Here is a 19,554-nt window from a genome sequence, read left to right on the forward strand (position 1 = left end):
TATCGCTGTATATTCATGGAGGTCAAAATTTTAGCGATTTTAACTAAAAGTGAGAAAACCAAAGGTTTTGTGATATACTTTTAAGGATATATATGATTTAACAATCGCTGATCAAACATTCCCAACCATAGCAATGTCCTGCGATCATCCCTGCGATATATAAGCGGGAATACGGTAACTCTTTTGTTCTTACTTTTTGTTCAAACTTGGTGTATTATTTAAACATATGAATGTTATAATTTTGCACACCAAATGCTTCAATATCAGTTATCATGGAAAAGCATAGTTGGAACATTTGGTTGCCATGGTCGCAGATGATGTTTTACCGCTGGCTTACAATTCTAAGGTGTAGTTGACTTTATTTCAATTTGTTGTTTACTTGTATTAATAATTTGCTATTATACACACAGACAGAACAGAGTTTGTACCAAGCCTTTGGGAAGGTCAGTACCAATGCCCCGGAGAAACATCACAAAACTTTAAGCTGAACGTCACACGGTCCAGTGGAAACATTGAGGTTGTGGCAGATATGACCATCCAGTCAATTGTCATAGCACTTTCTGGGACGTATGCAAGTTCCTTTAAGATTCTGACTCTCCAGGGCCAAACAACAGTACCACATGAGATCGGGGGAAGGAACCTCACAAAGTTGGAACTTAATCTACAAGAAACCAAGCCCATTGAAATGACAGGATATGTGATAATTGACACAGAAAAATGTTCTATTTTACGTCTTACACGGACTCAAGGTATGGGTTGGATACTTGGAAATAAGGAAGTAATCATGAAAAATGATCAGAAACTTGAGATTATTATCTATACGACTTATATACATTATTACATTATTGAAGAATTAAATTTTTGAAAGATCCAATGCTACATTTTGATACGACTTATTCTATAGAAATTGTTGCTTAAATTTATGTTTGAATATATGTTGTTAAGACATACTGCGCATTATTTGTTATTGTTTCAAAATACTATTTATGCTGTTTTGTTTTAGCTTACTTTGATGGATGTAATATGAAAGGTGCCTGTGTACGATATGGAAGTCAGAAAGATCAGTATTACTGCTGTTGTAATGATGGTAAGTTATAGGGTACATGTGTATAATGGTAAGTTATAGGGTACCTGTGTATCATAGTAAGTTATAGGGTACCTGTGTATAATGGTAAGTTATAGGGTACCTGTGTATAATGGTAAGTTGTAGGGTATCTGTGTATAATGGTAAGTTATATGGTACCTGTGTATAATGGTAAGATATAGGGTACCTGTGTATCATAGTAAGTTATAGGGTACCTGTGTACGATATGGAAGACAGAAAGATCAGTTTTACTGCTATTGTAATGATGGTAAGTTAAAGGGTACCTGTATATAATGGTAAGTTATAGGGTACATGTGTATAATGGTAAGTTATAGGGTACATGTGTATAATGGTAAGTTATAGGGTACATGTGTATTATTGTAAGTTATAGGGTACCTGTGTATAATGGTAAGTTATAGGGTACCTGTGTATCATGGTAAGGTATAGGGTACCTGTGTATAATGGTAAGTTATAGGGTACCCGTGTATAATGGTAAGTTATAGGGTACCTGTGTATAATGGTAAGTTATAGGGTACCTGTGTATAATGGTAAGTTATAGGGTACCTGTGTATAATGGTAAGTTATATGGTACCTGTGTATAATGGTAAGTTATAGGGTACCTGTGTATAATGGTAAGTTATAGGGTACCTGTGTATAATGGTAAGTTAAAGGGTAACCTGTGTATAATGGTAAGTTATATGAGTAACCTGTGTATAATGGTAAGTTATAGGGTGTGTATAGTAAGTTATAGGGTACCTGTGTGTAATGGTAAGTTATAGGGTACCTGTGTATAATGGTAAGTTTATAGTTAGTTATAGGGTACCTGTGTATAATGGTAAGTTAAAGGGTACCTGTGTATAATGGTAAGTTAAAGGGTACCTGTGTATAATGGTAAGTTATAGGGTACCTGTGTATAATGGTAAGTTAAATGGTACCTGTGTATAATGGTAAGTTATAGGGTACCTGTGTGTAATGGTAAGTTATAGGGTACCTGTGTATCATGGTAAGTTATAGGGTACCTGTGTATCATGGTAAGTTATAGGGTACCTGTGTATAATGGTAAGTTATAGGGTACCTATGTATAATTGTAGGTTAAAGGGTACCTGTGTTTAATGGTAAGTTATAGGGTACCTGTGTATAATGGTAAGTTATAGAGTTCCTGTGTATAATGGTAAGTTAAAGGGTACCTGTGTATAATGGTAAGTTAAAGGGTACCTGTGTATAATGGTAAGTTAAAGGGTACCTGTGTATAATTGTAGGTTAAAGGGTACCTGTGTATAATGGTAACTTATAGTGTACCAGTGATAATGATAAGTTATAGGGTACCTGTGTATCATGGTAAGTTATAGGGTACCTGTGTATAATGGTAAGTTAAAGGGTACCTGTGTATAATTGTAGGTTAAAGGGTACCTGTTTATAATGGTAAGTTATAGGGTACCTGTTTATAATGGTAGGTTATAGGGTACCTGTGTATAATGGTAAGTTATATGGTACCTGTGTATAATGGTAAGTTAAAGGGTACCTGTGTATAATGGTAAGTTAAAGGGTACCTGTGTATAATTGTAGGTTAAAGGGTACCTGTGTATAATGGTAAGTTATAGGGTACCTGTGTATAATGGTAAGTAATATGATACCTGTATATAATGGTAAGTTATTGGTACCTATGTATAATGCTACGAAATCTGTCAGCGTTTTATTCTGTTACATTAATCATTTTTTGAACAATCACTAAAATATTATGTTGATAATTCTCATGAAAATGTTAACTTTTCAGGTACTCAAGGTACATCATGCTCTCAAACCACCACAAGTCCCAAAACCACACCTACTTCTAAACCAACTATAACTACAACTAAACCAACTACGTCCACGACCACGCCCACAACTACACCCACAACCACGCCCCCAACCACACCCCCAACCACACCCACAACAATGCCCACAACCACGCCAACAACCACTCCTACAACCACGACCACAATCACTCCTACAACCACACCCACAACCACTCCAACAACCACTCCAACAACTACGCCCAAAACCACTCCTACCACCACACCCACAACTACAACAACCACACCCACAACCACTCCAACAACCACTCCTACAACCACGCCCGAAACCACTCCTACAACCACACCCACTACCACTTCTACCACCACGCCCACAACCACACCCACAACCACACCCACTACAACTCCTACAACCACTCCAACAACCACACCCACAACAACGTTCACAACAATGCCCACAACCACGCCCACAACAACGCCCACAACCACGCCCACAACCACTCCCACAACCACAACCACGCCCACAATTACTCCTTCAACCACACCCACCATCTCGCCCACAACAACGCCCACAACCACATCCACAACCACGCCTTCAACCAGTCCTACAACCACGCCAACAACAACGCCCTCAACTACGCCAACAACAACGCCCTCAGTCACGTCAACAATCACGCCCTCAACCGCGCCAACAACTAAACCCACCACCACACCCACAACTATGCCGACAAGCACGCCCACAACCACGCCCTCAACCTCGCCCACAACCACGCCCACAGTCACTCCCTCAACCATGCCCACAGCAACGTCTACCATCGCATCCACAACATCGCCTTCAGCAACACCGACATCCACAACTACAGTCACACCCACAACAGCAACTACGTCCGCAACCACTCCCACAAGCAAACCCACGACTATGCCTACAGCTATGCCTACAACCACACCAACACTCACGCCCACAAAAACACCTTCGACTGCACCAACAACCACGCCAACAACCACGCCCACAACTGCACCCAAAACCACTCCTACCTTGACCACAATGCCTCCAACAACTGCAGCAACCACTAAACCGACGTTGGCAATGACCTCTACTGCTGCCACTACAACCCCTGCCCCTTCTACTGGCAGCACTACCCCACATGCTAATATCAGGAATGTCACTCACCATTTATTTCTGGAGCTGGTAGATGAGGAAAGAGACACTTTCATTTTGATGGCTATTGTCAGTGCATGGAATGTAGCTAATGCAGGTAGGATAACGATTTTGTTGTTTTGTTGTCTGCTTCTTCTAATGTTATAGATAATGTATTTAACTGGGAAAGTCTTTCTGGAATGCACTTTCTAGAATGATTTCCATCAATATATTTCTATCGTTCAAAGTTTGTTTTAAAAGGTCATTGTCAACTTTTGAGGTTCAGGATCAGTTCTTTGTTTTTCATAATGATGTCTTTAATACATTTATGTCGTCAGTTTTTCTCAAACTCTTAAAAGAAAAATCGTCCAAATACGAAAACATTTATCTGCAAAACTGCAGATTTGTATCAAAATTAGATTACCGCAGTGAATTAGATAGGATAGATGTACAAAAAGTTTTGTTTATACTTACAGCTTCTTCGATGGTCAACGTTACTATATATGATACACAACCGATGTCTTTTTACCAAGCTATAGGAGACAATGGGTAAGGCGTATTATTATTGAACAAGTGTAGATCTATATTACAAGAGAAAGTCAAATTTTTACATTTATAAATTTAGAATTCCAAGAAGGTTATATCTGAAGTGGCGGGATCCACAATTTTAGCATTGATTTAAGTGAAATATTCCTACCTTATGTAAGGAATGTTATTTTTACCAACTTTATTATATTTTATCTTTAATTTAAACTTTATTATTGAATGTATGGTATATTTGTGAATATCTGGTTGGATTTCAGAGTGGATGTATTTGAAATATCATTGACTATAACAGTACCATATACGGCCAAAGAGCCATCCGACGCCATGATTTTAACCCAGATGCAGAAAATCGCTAACTCGTCCTCAATCGCACTATACACGGGGTCAACTGTAAACTTAGCGCTGTATAAATTAGACTATGCCCTGACTTTCACTATCGAGGGAGTTAGACCCAGGGACGGAATGGAGAGTCAGTGGATGTCCGCTATCCGGACTGCTCTGAACACTAGCTGTGGTGAGTGTAACATCTATTTGGTTATAATGATATACATTTTGCCAGTAACGAACACTTTCTTTGGATTAAAAATATGCCATACATGTATATGGAATTAAGTAGGGATGTGCATGCACTAAAACCAAAATAAATTATTTCATATGATTTTTCGTATTAATTAGACACATATAAACACGAATAAACACAAGATATTCTTCAAACGATGGGTATCGTTTATGCACTGTCAACGGTGGAGCACCTTTAACTGTTAGTCGAAGATGAAATGAGCATCTTCAGAACATTTTTTTTTTCAAATATTGATTCCGCTACTGTATATTTCTACTGTGTTGTATAATGTAAGATGACCGTTAAGGCCCAGTGAAGGCCCCATGGGCCTGGTGTTAACCATGGAATGTTTTTGTACACCTAGCATTATTAGTGAGTCTTTGTTTTTCTATCTAACAGGCAAACAGCACTGTGTTTCCCTCTCCAATACTACCATCAACATGAAGAAAACGGAGGAGTATGTGGGAACAGGAGGGTCAGTGTAAAACTTTTACAGTGTTCTAGTTTTACTGTTTGAACAATTCTGGTTTTCACATTACAAAATGCAAATTTATTTCAAACGATAAAAACAACAATGATCACACAAATTATACAAAATATAAAATACACATTCATTTCAAATGATTAAGATGTTTCTCATCACACAAACCGCAAGATACAAATCTTTTCAAATTAATTAAAATATTCATTACAAAATACATATTTATTTTAATAAAAAACAACAACAAAAAACCCTGTATTTTTGGAAAAACAATTACATAGTAAAATGAGGTCATAGTTATATATGACCAGTGACTTTGAAATAACGGATAGATGTTACAATTGTAACAATGCTTACAGAAATTTACAAAACAAAAGTTGTTATTATTATTTTCGTTGTTCTACACAAACAATTATAATTACTACACAAAAAAAAAAAAAAAAAAAAAAAAAAAAGAAAAACCCACATGTTATCGTAGTATTTAGGGATCAATTCTAATATTTTGCTTCTGTAATGTATGTTTAATCATTCAAAATCAATTTTTAAAACGTTTAATGGACTATCATGATGATACATGTGTAGAAATCAAAATTGAAAAAAAAAAAAAACTTTCAGTAAAATTGTTATATGGAGCTACAAAACACTCAAATGTGGAACCCATTTTATAAATTCAATACAATTTATTAAAATCAACATAGAACGCAAATAACAGAGATATTTGATTTTGAGAAAATGTTGATTGCTATTTTAGTGTAGAGCTGACGAAGGTGTACTACTTTGTGGAGATTGATAACAAGCCACTACCGTCTATAACAGTGAACGTTTCCGAGAGTCTGACTGTCGACTATGTGTCAGCGTTCTCCAGTCTGTCTGGCGTTACTGTCTATACTGGCTCTGAGTCTACGCGGTATCGGTTCCATTATAAACTGCTGGTAGTGGGACGAGTGGACACAGAGGATGTATCCAAATTTGTACCATTCCTAGAAAGTATCTGGGCCTCGGAATATCCAGGTATCATACAGACCTCTACAAATCTTTCTAACTCCTAATGAGTTCACAAGTTTTGGACTACTAAAAATTTTACCTACTGCAGACAGACCAAACTGACCATACAACATTTCATTCAATAACTTACCTTTATTTCTCATTTCTATATTTGTCAGGCTGACTTAGAATTTCGCATAAATCGTAGAGGAAGAGAAATTTCGAACATTAATCAACACAACAATTGCCGTGAAAAAGTAATTGGAGGACGCGAAAAATTAATTAACCATGACAAGGAATTGTTGGCTTTTAGTATAAATTATTGATATAAGAACAAACAAAAAAAAAAAAATGAAAATTAAGCATTTTCAATGTAGATTTCATTTGATTGTTTCAGACATTTTCAAATTATGTAGCATCTGCTCAATCGATATTGTAAGAACAGAAGAATATACTGGAGACAATGGGTAAGTGCAATAAACACAGGACAATGGGAAAGTCAAACAAATGTATTGTGTTAAAAAATATTCAAGACTGTTCATGTGATAGTAAAATTAATTTGTCAACAATGTATATGTCGTTAAAAATATTCTCTCCCGATAATTCAGTCCTGTGAAAGTCTCATTTCAACATTTGTCACAAAATCTTCTTTTGTGATGTGTATTGTTTGTATACATTTCTATATGGATGTAAAGAACTGGTCCATGTTACCGGCAGTAATTGTGCTGTTTATATTTTGTAGAGTCTTGGTGACAGCTTTGGTGTATTTCTACCGTCTCACGTTTACCACCCAATCCCCTGTGAGGACGCCTGTCCCACCTTTGTCACGGTTTAACAGCAGTATTACGGTAATGAACAGATATAACGTCCCTTATACCCTGTATACGGGGTCAGAACTGTTCAGATATAACCATCACTACAGCGTTCTCCTGTCTGACGAGGTCAATTTCTATGATGTCGCAACACGAACACTTCTACAATCTTTGCTGACCACTGCATGGGCAAACTGGACACACAGTATAAGCAACACAGGTACATTGATTTACAAAAGTGTTGCATCAAAGCAACACTAATACAGTTCTTTAGGAGTAAATGATAATGCAATATAAAGTTGAGAGTTACAAGTTAAGTGAAGGAAATGAGTGCATGTGGGTGTGATGCATAACTCGTTGCCATTGGGGTTTGGTAGCGATATCTAATTATACATATGTTACAAAGCACTGTCAATAGAAAGTGATCCATAGTCCGTGTAAGTAGTTCAGTAGTTCAGTGTAACCCAGCCAACGGATTCCATAACGAATACAATTCCGTCTTTGCATATTACAGGATAACCTTCCTTGCGGGTAAGTATCAATCGTGTCGTCATTATTCTGTAAGCAAAACTCGCGCACTTTTCTCTGAAAAGAGTGATGTTACACACATAATGGAATGACGTCATAATCAATACCTACCCACACGGGGGAGCAGATATCTCTGTAATATGCAAATGCAGAATAGTCCAGTATAGCGTATAGCTGTTTATATGGGCGTGGGGTTTACTTACGCTATATTTGCGGCATGGTTCATTTCCACGAATTTAAATGCTCGTGGATAAATTGTAAAGACAAAGATTATGCAATACAATATTAGTATTACTGATCACTAGAAATAGGTGACAATGCGTGTTTGCTACCCGAGGATAAATGTCAAAGTGGACATCTAAAAACAACTATATATACCATACAATTAGACCGATGACAGACCGTGGAGAAGGTTAACTGAATATTGGGGAGGGTCCTCAGGACGTCACGACGGGATCGGGATAAAAAAAAATGAAAAGAAAAAAAGGACAAACGGATGATGGATAATTATTCATTTTACTGTCTCTACATATATTTTTCATCATTTTAAACATGTCGGTGGGCCGTAAACTCCGTTAACCTTATCTACAGTTCAACAAAACCATACGTAACTAAGGTTAAGGCTATGAATGATTCTTCACCTCTGGAGAATCTGTCCTGAATTTTGACTTTTCATATTTGGTTTTTAGATATAGTTTTCATAAAAGGATTGGAACAAATTACAAAGGTAAAAGCATGCTTGATATTAGAAATAATGATAATATTATTTGAAGTTACTGATATATTTGATGCACTTCAGGATTATACAGCAGTTATCTGAATTGGAAACTGGTCATCAAAGGGGACGAGCTGTACTCCAGTGAGGACGGGTGAGTGGAATAAGAAAACTATTCATTTATACATTTTGTGGGTGCTGATTGGATTAAAAAAAAACTAATGAAAATGGCTACAATTTGTATATTTTTACTACAGCACTACTTCATATAGATGTAACCTTACCAAGTACGGTTGGCATTCATCTGTCTATAAACTGCTATGCGAATCTTATAACATCATTATCAATGTGTGTCATAATTTTCCAGCTATCAGCGAAGATGGCTGTTCAAATTGCTGTTTCGTCTTTGACGATGAAGCATTATTTATTACTTATAGATACAACATATTTTAGGCGATATAAATGACAACTGGACAGAGGCAAAATATATGAAGCGCGCTTTGAATACAAACTGAAATGTATTTAGATTTTAAATTACAAAATTAGGTGGAATCGATGTATATTAGGAATATCCTAGTTCAGATTATGTACTAAATAATCAAGATTATATCTGTCCTGATTGTAATGGAACCCCACAAACATGACAAGAAGCAGCATTTTATTTGGTTAACATCAAGGATACTTTAAATATGTAATTATATTTTACTTCAATTCAATTTCGCTAGAATTTAATATAGTTATTTTATTGTTTGATTTGTTTGATTTCATACTGGATTGTTGACGTACGTAGCATTTTACATTTTGTGATTTTAGAAATTATAGTTTTAATTTGTTCTGTTATGATTCCAGGAAGTATGTGTCAAATCTGATTTGCTACATTACTAATACAAAGGGCGATGTGCAGGACTCAAGGGTTCTTAATGTTCCCTCGCAGACATGGCTGTCACAGACAAGTCACGCCTGGGTGAACTTCAAGCACAGAGATGGAACACCATACCAGGTGTACACGTCACACGCTCGTACTGACTTAGTGAGAATACGGGATATGTTTAAGCTATCTGTGAGCGGATATGTCTATAAGGAAGATATATCTTCTATCGAAACAGAAATACAGAAGGAGTGGACTACTATATACTCAGGTAAAACACATACTCTTATGTATATTCTCAGGTAAAACATGTTCTTAGGTAAAACATGGGCTAGTATATACTCAGGTAAAACATGGACTAGTCTATATACTCATGTAAAACATTGGTTAATATATACTCAGGCAAAATACGGGCTAATATATTCACAGGTAAAATACGGAGTAGTATATACTAAATAAATTTTCATAGCTTTTTTTCTGAATAATTCCATGATCATGATCAAACGGAATAATAAAAAGTTCGTGTTTTGCCAAGCTCGGTGCACGGAACCGTTAGTTAATACTTATCATATACGATTACAGTTTAACAAGTTTTGTAAATGAAGATTCTGTAAAAATGTCGAGGGTTATTAGATATACGTACAGGGATTTATTTTGGATAAACTTGTCCTTCAATATATAAACAACATATTGATGTCTCTATATTTCTAATTTTAGGAGTAACGGCAGCGAAAGTGATTAAAACCATTATTAAGACAAGGCCGGTTAATGGGTAAGTTATACTGTTATATTCCGTATTGATAATGGCGAAACCACCAGGTACATTAATAATGTCAAGGGTTGTTGATGAAAGAAGCACATGCGTTAATATTCTGATCACCAATATGAAAAAATAGAAATTAGACACGTTTAAGGATGCATTATGCAGTGAAAATACACTAACTTTTACGTCGACTTAATGTCGAGTTTTTAGATCTAACGGCTTATTTATGGCGATCTAATTCAGTGATCGAGACTTCTTAAGTTCAATTCTATTTGTAATTGAAACACTTAAACGGTGATGTATGTTCGCGGTCTTACTTGTTGATCGCAATAAGCGCGAAATTCAATCAAATGCAATAAATAAGTTGGTTTGAAGTATGTTATTTTGTTCTTTGTTACAGATCAATGGTGATAATGACCAACCTATTATATACTTTGGTTAACCGTACTAAAACAACCATTCTGGCTTCACAAGTGAGTGACAATCACTCGATCACAGCAAATATGAACATAATGATAAGACTGGCGAACTTGACGAGGAACTACACATTTACGTCTACAGATTTAACCCTCTGTTGGTTCTCATGGGACAGACATTTTGAGATCTATTTCACCAACAGGATGGCACAACTTGACCTTGACCTTCAGGTTAAAGTGAGACTTGAAAATGCTCTCAAGGCTAAATGGACAGGTATGGTTACTAATTATTTCAGGTATTAGATAAGTAATTAAGATGAATTTGATTTAATGTGAAATTGGTTTTTAATATATCATAGTGCTGTAAGTTGTGTAATTATCTCAAAAATTGATCACCAAAATGGAGGATATTGATTTGGAGTTATCATTTTGTCATCATGGACAAAAAACCTAGGTAACAAGATTTAAATGAAATGCTCTATAAAAGTTACCAGTTTTAGTCAAGTTATTGTTCTTGATTAAAAAATGTTGTTTACGCCCCTTTCCTCTAATAGCTGTAATATTGTTAATAGATTAAATAAGTAGGGGAAATTATCTACAATTTTTTTATCAATGCTTAAATTTTTTAACACATTTCATTTTTTTCAGATTATAGCAGGTTCCAGGATCTACAAGTATATGTGGCGTTTCAGGAGAAGGTCTACACTGAGACTGGGTAAGACTGGTTTAAATAACTCTATAATGACATCGTGTATATCGCTAGACGTTTTTTTCTAAGTGAGACGATAATGTAACATTCAATATGTACATAAAGTTTATTTTGATGAATTATTGATCAATACAATACTTTTTCAATTTATGTTTTCATTTTCAAGCGTAACCCAATTTACGAGAATCTGACAACATTTTGGATTTCACTGACAAACTCGATATATCGCCAAAATTTCCTTAAACAGAAGGTTCCGATATATCGGTGATTAACTATATTTAGTTAATAATCAATTCCGTTTTCTGATGCTTCTGTCCAGATTGTGAATTTTATCAGGATTATCGGCATCTGGAGTATCGTTTGTCAACTGTACATGAAGGAGGAAATGCTTTGTTATATTTTTATCTAAATTCAGGTATATATGGAGGGTGGTGTTTTTCCTGAAGTCCTCCGGCGACGCAGATGAACTAAACCCACTGTGGGTTGTTCCTATCACTGAAAGTCTGCTGAATGGAACTCTATCAATCAAAAGTCTTAGGGGTCCTAGATACGACCTTTATCTTGGTCAAAGGTCAACAAACTTTTTATTTTATAAATCCCACTTTCATGTGACCTTCACCCAGGAAGTATCATTGATTGATTACAACAACATAACTCAGGAGTTGCAGAAGATGTGGTGCAAACAAATCCAAGGTGAATACTATACAATTATTGACTTTTTTCGGGGTTAACGCGAGTAATTTTTAACCTAAGGAAGGCAATATTTTCAGGGAAACACTTCCTAGATTTCGTTTCAAGTTAGAAAAAGGCAATATATGATTTGTTATATAAAGCAATGCCTATAATAGACTATTACGAGCTTTGTCATATAAAATACATGTGATTCCGATTTATTTTGATTAGTCTAAATTACATGTAAGAGTCATGATATTATGTATTTGTGATTACAGAGTTATCTGTCATTGCAGGTAGGTATTGATTGTGACGTCATGTGTTTAGAAGCGTAACTTCATAATGTTTTGTAAACGACGTGAATTGCACTCACAAAATCATGACGTCACAATGGAGCCAAAGACGGAATAGGGCAAATGTGCTTTTCCTCCTATCTCAGTTTAAGACTGCATTTTATCAAAACATATGCGTGTGGTTGATCAACTAGAAATGGAAACAATCACAGTCATATACATTTGTACATGTAATTTCAATAGCTTATAGAACTTGATTGACAAATATTTTTTATTCCATTGCAAGCCCCGCCAGTGTATGTAAACACTTATCTAAAAAGGACAATAAATCGTTGGCCACTATAGCATATATAGTATGTATTAAGTATTATGCTTGTCTCCCTTTTGAATATGTAAATATAAGCATTATCGGATATTTTATGATATACCATTCTTCTGTGTAGGCTGTCGGAATTCCGTGAGTGTCCACATTATCATAAAGGATCAGGAACACTATCTGGACATCAGTGGGTAAGTTTACATGTAAGGGGAAAATAAGTAGTATATATATGTACTCACCTTTGAGTATCGTGGGTGATATTTACTATGGATATTAGTAATTTCAACCTACTAATGAGCAAGTTTTGGTAGGAATATATAACAGATGGCATCTGTTACTGAAGTTTAAAAGGTATTTCATTTAGTTTGAAGCCAACGATTTTTTGTGTCCAATTTCTTATTGTTTTAACGCACTAGTGATAATTTATCAATGAGTTATATGTAAATTAAGAGAAAACTATATCATAGTTGACATTTTTCATTGTTCATGCAGTAAGTCATACTGGCGACTGGTATACTTTGTGCAGTATACCGGAGTCTGGTTTGACTCTCGGACCACGCTTGACATAAGCTGGGAGGGACATTCGTGGCCAAGCCTATATCAGGGTGTGAATTACCAAGCTGTGACCGTCAGACAAAATAACTTGTGGCGAGTCTCGTATGCCTTCCATTTATATTCACATACGAAATACTACAATACAGAAACAGAAAAAGTTAAACTTCATTCTCAACTGCTGTCAGTATGGACCAATGCGAATTTCAGTGAGTATTTCAATCACCATTGTTCTGTATTTCTGTTTTATATTTCAATGTATCTATAGTAGGTTGGTCAGAATGTATTACCCTAATATGAGGCATCCTCAATATTCCATGGGTTACTATCACTGCCGTTATATCCATCCCTGAACTATATCTATATCATACCGAAGCAGACAGATACCACATCCTCATAGATGTCAAAATTATTACACTTACGAATTATCAAATTATGTTTGGATAATATAATACCCATTTATAATTATTTTTGTTTAACTTTTCTTTTCAGTAAAGAAAGAGTGTAAATGTTTACACCTGTATATAGTGAGACAACAACAGCTTCCGACAGCCAGGTAGGTAATCATAACTTGTCAAACATAGGTATGACAATAGCACAAGATATAAATTGGGACAGAGTGGTTATGAGGGATACCCAACACGATGACAGAGATGTCGTTCGTTGAACATCTGTAATTATTGTCATTACAGTCAGTGCTTGCTATTTATAAATATATAGAGTATTTTTACGTTATACAGATTAAATTGTAAGGAATACCATGTAAATCTGCTGCGCCGTTTTGAACAATATGAGGTTAAAACTTTTAAAATCAACATCCTATCATGGTAAAGTTATCTACCCTAACAATGTATTTTTTGCTTTATGAGTTTTTTTAAACTGTTTACTTTTTGTTTCAGTGGATCTATCTGGCAGTTGACATATTTCTTGCAGTACGCTGAAAACGGTCGTTATTCAACAGTAGATGCTAACTCCTGGCCCGCCCTGAACGCTACTGTACCCAAACATATTTCGCTTGATTTTTCCCTTGAATGGTTTCAGTCCCTCATTACCGTCTATTCAAACAAACAGCTGGCAATAACTGACTTCTCTATCATAGAAAAGGATATGACAGAATATCTTCTAACACAAAACCCAGGTAATGCATATTCCATAGTGTCTGTAGGGAATGTGGTTTCATCTTGTTTAAATCATTGATAAAAGTGTGAAATGTTATCCATCAAATACTTAGTTCACACAAAAGAATACAATTGGTATATCAAGTATACCAATATCGTATTGCATCAATTAAAAACCGAACGTAGAAAGAAGGAGCTTATTTTTAAATGATCCGAAAACTAATCTGTCATATATAAAAGTACAACTTAATTTTCTTATTCGGCATATCACGCAATTAGTCAACTCTGACATTCTAGATTTAGTATTATTTCATAATGAAAAATCTATAGTACCAATGAAATCAATAATTACTTACAATGAATTCCAACTTGAAGCGTGCAAATATAGATATAAATAGAATATTTATGTTAGTAAGTCATTAGATTGAATGGTCAAGTTGACTAGAGTCAATTATTATTTACAGATTTCAAAGCGTGTGGCTGCTATCGTGTAAAAGTAGAATTCCAAGAAGAAGTTGTGGATGCCAAGGGGTAAGACCAATAGATAAGCGGGATATTCTTTATGTGTTTGTTTAACTTTGTTGGACATCTATTTTGGTTGTCCGATAATTTCCAATCGCCATACACGCATGCCAAGCATATAAAGTCACATCCTGCCAAATAACTCCCGGGAGTACCTGATAAAGACGCTTGTAAACCTAATTGCTCCTAGTGACAGAAATATATATTTCGAAGCTGCTTGACTTTTTTTTCCACGAAACGTACATTTTTTCGCATATTTAGTAAAAACATTACAATTGGCATATCAAATTACGAGCTGAAGTACAAAATATTAAAGTTTAACCATGCGACAGTACCTTAAAATTCCATGTCTATAAAATTATGTATGTATAAATGTTTAGACAAGTGAGATATTACCGGTAAGAAGATGTATTCTGATAAAACTTATATTTTAAGGTCATGCAAACTCGTATTTTAACAGACATACGTCATGGCGTCTGTACTACCATATCTATAAAAACAACACAATGGTGTCTCTGAACTCCATTCGACCGATCAATTGGTTGGACTTTAATCGCATATACTCCGGACACTACACTGACCAGTACAGCTTTTCCTGGAGTTGGGCGTGGCGATGGGTGTGGCAGTCTGTTTATACACGGTACAGTAGTCTAGGACAGGTGTACTTGTCTCACTGGATCTCTCCATCACACTACCAGCAGCTGGCTACAGTTCTGGAACAGTATTACCACCGGTATTACAATGGTAAATATCTCTCATACAAACAGCTGGCTAGAATACTGACACAGTATTACCACCGATATTACAATGGTTAATATCTCTCACTTAATCAGCTGGCTACAGTTCTGACAAAGTATTACCACCGGTATTACAATGGTAAATATCTCTCATATAATCAGCTTTTCCTGTGGAATCAAAATAAAAAGATTGTTGTTCTTTTGCAGAGACTAGCAATGTTTCGGTTACCATAAACAGCGAAGCTGCTAGGGAGTACTTTACATCACAAGGGTAAGTTTTTTTTGGTAATCCCTTTAATTGAGGTCACTGTTTTGTTTTTAATCTCATAGGGGTTTGAAGAAACAACTGTTTACAAACTGTGTGGATCCGCGTATCGGATTCTCACAAATGTTTACAAACAACCTGCCAAAATAAATACATTTAATGTATGTAGGTTGCTTTATCTATAGCACTTTTTTCCACATTCATACTCAACGTAAAAGTTTCTATTGTGCCGTTATGAGCACATCGGTTTTTTCTCGGTATTCTCGGTCTCGGATATTTATTTCAATGTATGTATGAATAAAAACATCGGACAATCGGAAAATCGAATTTAGTATGAAAAACGGTAAAATAATTTTATGTAATATTCTAGATTATTTGATGACAAAAGCCTTCTTTATGTAGATCCACAGCCTGGCACATCCCGTTTCTATTAAAAGTGAATGGAACACGTACCTATCCCCCACCACTCGATATCAGCGTGCTTCAGGCCACCTTAAATCTCACCACTAGTACTGCTAAGGGAGACAAATATACCTTTATATCCGGGTCGAAGGTCACTAGTTCACAGAAGTACTCCTCCTTAACTGTGGACCATAAAGTGTCAAGGACCACGTACCAGGAAATCAAGACTGCCATCATTAATACTCTTACCAAACAATACCCAGGTAAGAAAGGTGTAATCGAGGGTGCTCTCACCAAACAATACCAAGGTAAGAAAGGTGTAATCGAGGGTACTCTTAACAAACAATACCAAGGTAAGAAAGGTGTAATCGAGGGTACTCTTACCAAACAATACCCAGGTAAGAAAGGTGTAATCGAGGGTGCTCTTACCAAACAATACCAAGGTAAGAAAGGTGTAATCGAGGGTACTCTTACCAAACAATACCAAGGTAAGAAAGGTGTAATCGAGGGTGCTCTTACCAAACAATACCAAGGTAAGAAAGGTGTAATCGAGGGTACTCTTACCAAACAATACCAAGGTAAGAAAGGTGTAATCGAGGGTACTCTTACCAAACAATGCCAAGATAAGAAGGTGTAATCGAGGGTACTCTTACCAAACAATACCCAGGTAATAAAGGTGTAATCGAGGGTACTCTTAACAAACAATACACAGGTAAGGAAGGTGTAATCGAGGGTACTCTTACCAAACAATACCCAGGTAAGAAAGGTGTAATCGAGGGTACTCTTACCAAACAATACCCAGGTAAGAAAGGTGTAATCGAGTGTACTCTTAACAAACAATACCCAGGTAAGAAAGGTGTAATCGAGGGTACTCTTACCAAACAATACCCAGGTAAGATAGGTGTAATCGAGGGTACTCTTACCAAACAATACCCAGGTAAGAAAGGTGTAATCGAGGGTACTCTTAACAAACAATACCCAGGTAAGAAATGTGTAATCGAGGGTACTCTTACCAAACAATACCCAGGTAAGAAATGTGTAATCGAGGGTACTCTTACCAAACAATACCCAGGTAAGAAAGGTGTAATCGAGGGTACTCTTAACAAACAATACCCAGGTAAGAAAGGTGTAACCCAGGAAACTCTTACCAAACAATTCCCAGGTAACATCGAGATGACTATGTATAAATTATCGTAGCTAGTATACAAGACATACGCCTGTAATACGTTGGTTGCGAGATACCAAAATGAGTTGTCCCACCTTTCTCGGTGACTGTGACGTCATATTTTGACGTGATTTATGACATCAGAATCACCGGACGTTGACATTATTCGACAGTATATCGTACTTTACCTTCGTCGTTTTGGGATCTCGAAACCTACGTATTGTAATGTTCGTATTGTTTGTGTGTTCAAATGTAAGTCTTGATATAAATAATTCTCTCCTCCTCAAATATTTTATTGGGCCGATTTGAAAAGGACGGCTTTTAAGACAATTTGATCTTGGAAACATGCACTTGTAATGCATCTTCTTATAATGAAAATATTAACTATGAAATATTAAATATATTCATCTCAATCTTGTCTTATATATTACAGGTATGGACGCTTCCTCACTGAGCATTGACATTGGGCCACAGAGAGAAGTCGTAGACGAGAAAGGGTAAACATAAATATTAAATATGGTGAGGTCCATATGGTTTTATATCAGTCGAGGTTATTATTTTAGATTCTACAAGGGCTATATAACACCATATGGATCGAAACAAAGGACCTTAATTTGTCTATTAGAAAAACAATCTCTATTGTGTATACTAATAACAAGAAAAGCATTGGTCAAAGAAAGCCACCCTGAATAATGCAGCGCTTTGACAATGAAGTTCCCAAAGGAATATTAACCCGGTGTTTCTAAAAATGGTAACACCGATTCAATTTGCTATATATTGAAAGTCACATGACCATGTATAAGCCAATGAAAGTAATGGAAAATCAAAGAATATCAAATATAAGTATATATGTTTGGATATTACTGTTAACGTAAATACTGTACAGTCTGCTATTTACACAGGTCTAGATTTTCGCGATTTTTAATAAATTGAAAACATTAAGTTTAAGCGATTTTATTTTGTTTAGATCAAGCTATAACTATATCTATGGGTTAGACATTTCGGGGATCATTTTGTCGCAATTATAGCTATCGCAAAATTGCGAAAATATAATCACCCCGAAGACTGTCTATATGACATATTGCGGTAAAATATGTTGATTTACGTTTGTGTGGTATGGCATTTCCATAATGTTCGATGTTTACGCAGCTCTTGATTATCTTAATATGACGTATGACATATTACATCTCTACTTGCCTCAAGAGTATGTCTTGGGTTTAACAGCATAATGATACTATATCTTAATGTTATCCTTTTCTCCAGACATTCATCGTGGAAGCTTTATTATTCACTCAGCGTTAACGGTACAAAGATGGACACTAAGGACACACTGAAATTGAACTCAACAGAACTAACCTCTAACCTGCTGAAGGTCACAGGACCAAACTTGGTCAAATACCATCTCACTAATACTGCTAACGGTCAAGTGTCCGGTCAGGTGTCTGCGGAGAACTTGATGTCCATCACACTGGACAAGGATGTCTCTGTAGATCAAATCAAACATGTACAGGACCAGGTGAAGGCCGTATGGCAACAACATTATGGAGGTAAGGATTTGGAGAGATCTGTGATTTTTTGGTTTTGGAGTTCATTGATATTGTATTTTGGTGCTGAATTATCAGGTGTTTTCAAGATATTTGCATATATAGAGAGACATTTATAATATGATTTCTTGAAGAAAAAATCACTCAAAAATCTTAATTTAAGCCAAAAATATAATTTTGCCTAAAATTCAAACAGTATCTATCATGAAGTTAGTATAATGCAGGTCCTTTTGGCCTCTTGGTTTTATATTGATTACAATTATTACCTTAATTTACCTTTAATGGCTGAGACAATCGGTAGCAAATTGACTTTGTTCACTAACTGGCAAGCCATTAATTCAATATAGAACAGGAACTTTCCAGCTCACCAACAGACGAATTTTGTGTTGTCAGAAGACCTTTATGTGTTGTTATATATCAATAGGTTCCTCATCTGTGGATGTGAAGTTTGTCAGACAAAAACAATTTGTCAGTAAAACAGGGTAAGTTGTCACTTACAATTACTTGATCCATTTCTCTAAAGCTTTAAAAGTCCGACTATTGAATTTAATATTTGCAAGTTGATAGTC

General features: G+C 35.8%; 1 protein-coding gene across 2 annotated transcripts in view; it reads left to right on the plus strand.

The window, feature by feature from the left end:
- Positions 1 to 19,554, plus strand: part of LOC138324910 (uncharacterized) — a 61,024-nt gene that overhangs the window by 12,930 nt on the left and 28,540 nt on the right. For both annotated transcript variants that reach the window (XM_069270144.1, XM_069270145.1), the window contains exons 6-31: positions 411 to 749; positions 1,004 to 1,087; positions 2,859 to 4,133; positions 4,492 to 4,564; positions 4,819 to 5,075; positions 5,520 to 5,595; positions 6,353 to 6,612; positions 6,983 to 7,052; positions 7,328 to 7,617; positions 8,725 to 8,794; positions 9,490 to 9,779; positions 10,226 to 10,280; positions 10,672 to 10,961; positions 11,336 to 11,402; positions 11,812 to 12,089; positions 12,805 to 12,871; positions 13,173 to 13,441; positions 13,725 to 13,788; positions 14,132 to 14,370; positions 14,815 to 14,881; positions 15,333 to 15,616; positions 15,817 to 15,880; positions 16,277 to 16,539; positions 17,875 to 17,938; positions 18,705 to 18,988; positions 19,410 to 19,467. In XM_069270144.1, coding sequence (XP_069126245.1) covers positions 411 to 749; positions 1,004 to 1,087; positions 2,859 to 4,133; positions 4,492 to 4,564; positions 4,819 to 5,075; positions 5,520 to 5,595; positions 6,353 to 6,612; positions 6,983 to 7,052; positions 7,328 to 7,617; positions 8,725 to 8,794; positions 9,490 to 9,779; positions 10,226 to 10,280; positions 10,672 to 10,961; positions 11,336 to 11,402; positions 11,812 to 12,089; positions 12,805 to 12,871; positions 13,173 to 13,441; positions 13,725 to 13,788; positions 14,132 to 14,370; positions 14,815 to 14,881; positions 15,333 to 15,616; positions 15,817 to 15,880; positions 16,277 to 16,539; positions 17,875 to 17,938; positions 18,705 to 18,988; positions 19,410 to 19,467 — 5,497 coding nt within the window. The remainder of the gene's footprint in view (positions 1 to 410; positions 750 to 1,003; positions 1,088 to 2,858; positions 4,134 to 4,491; positions 4,565 to 4,818; positions 5,076 to 5,519; positions 5,596 to 6,352; positions 6,613 to 6,982; positions 7,053 to 7,327; positions 7,618 to 8,724; positions 8,795 to 9,489; positions 9,780 to 10,225; positions 10,281 to 10,671; positions 10,962 to 11,335; positions 11,403 to 11,811; positions 12,090 to 12,804; positions 12,872 to 13,172; positions 13,442 to 13,724; positions 13,789 to 14,131; positions 14,371 to 14,814; positions 14,882 to 15,332; positions 15,617 to 15,816; positions 15,881 to 16,276; positions 16,540 to 17,874; positions 17,939 to 18,704; positions 18,989 to 19,409; positions 19,468 to 19,554) is intronic.

This window comes from Argopecten irradians, chromosome 6, assembly GCF_041381155.1.
Source record: "Argopecten irradians isolate NY chromosome 6, Ai_NY, whole genome shotgun sequence".
NCBI lineage: Eukaryota > Metazoa > Mollusca > Bivalvia > Pectinida > Pectinidae > Argopecten > Argopecten irradians.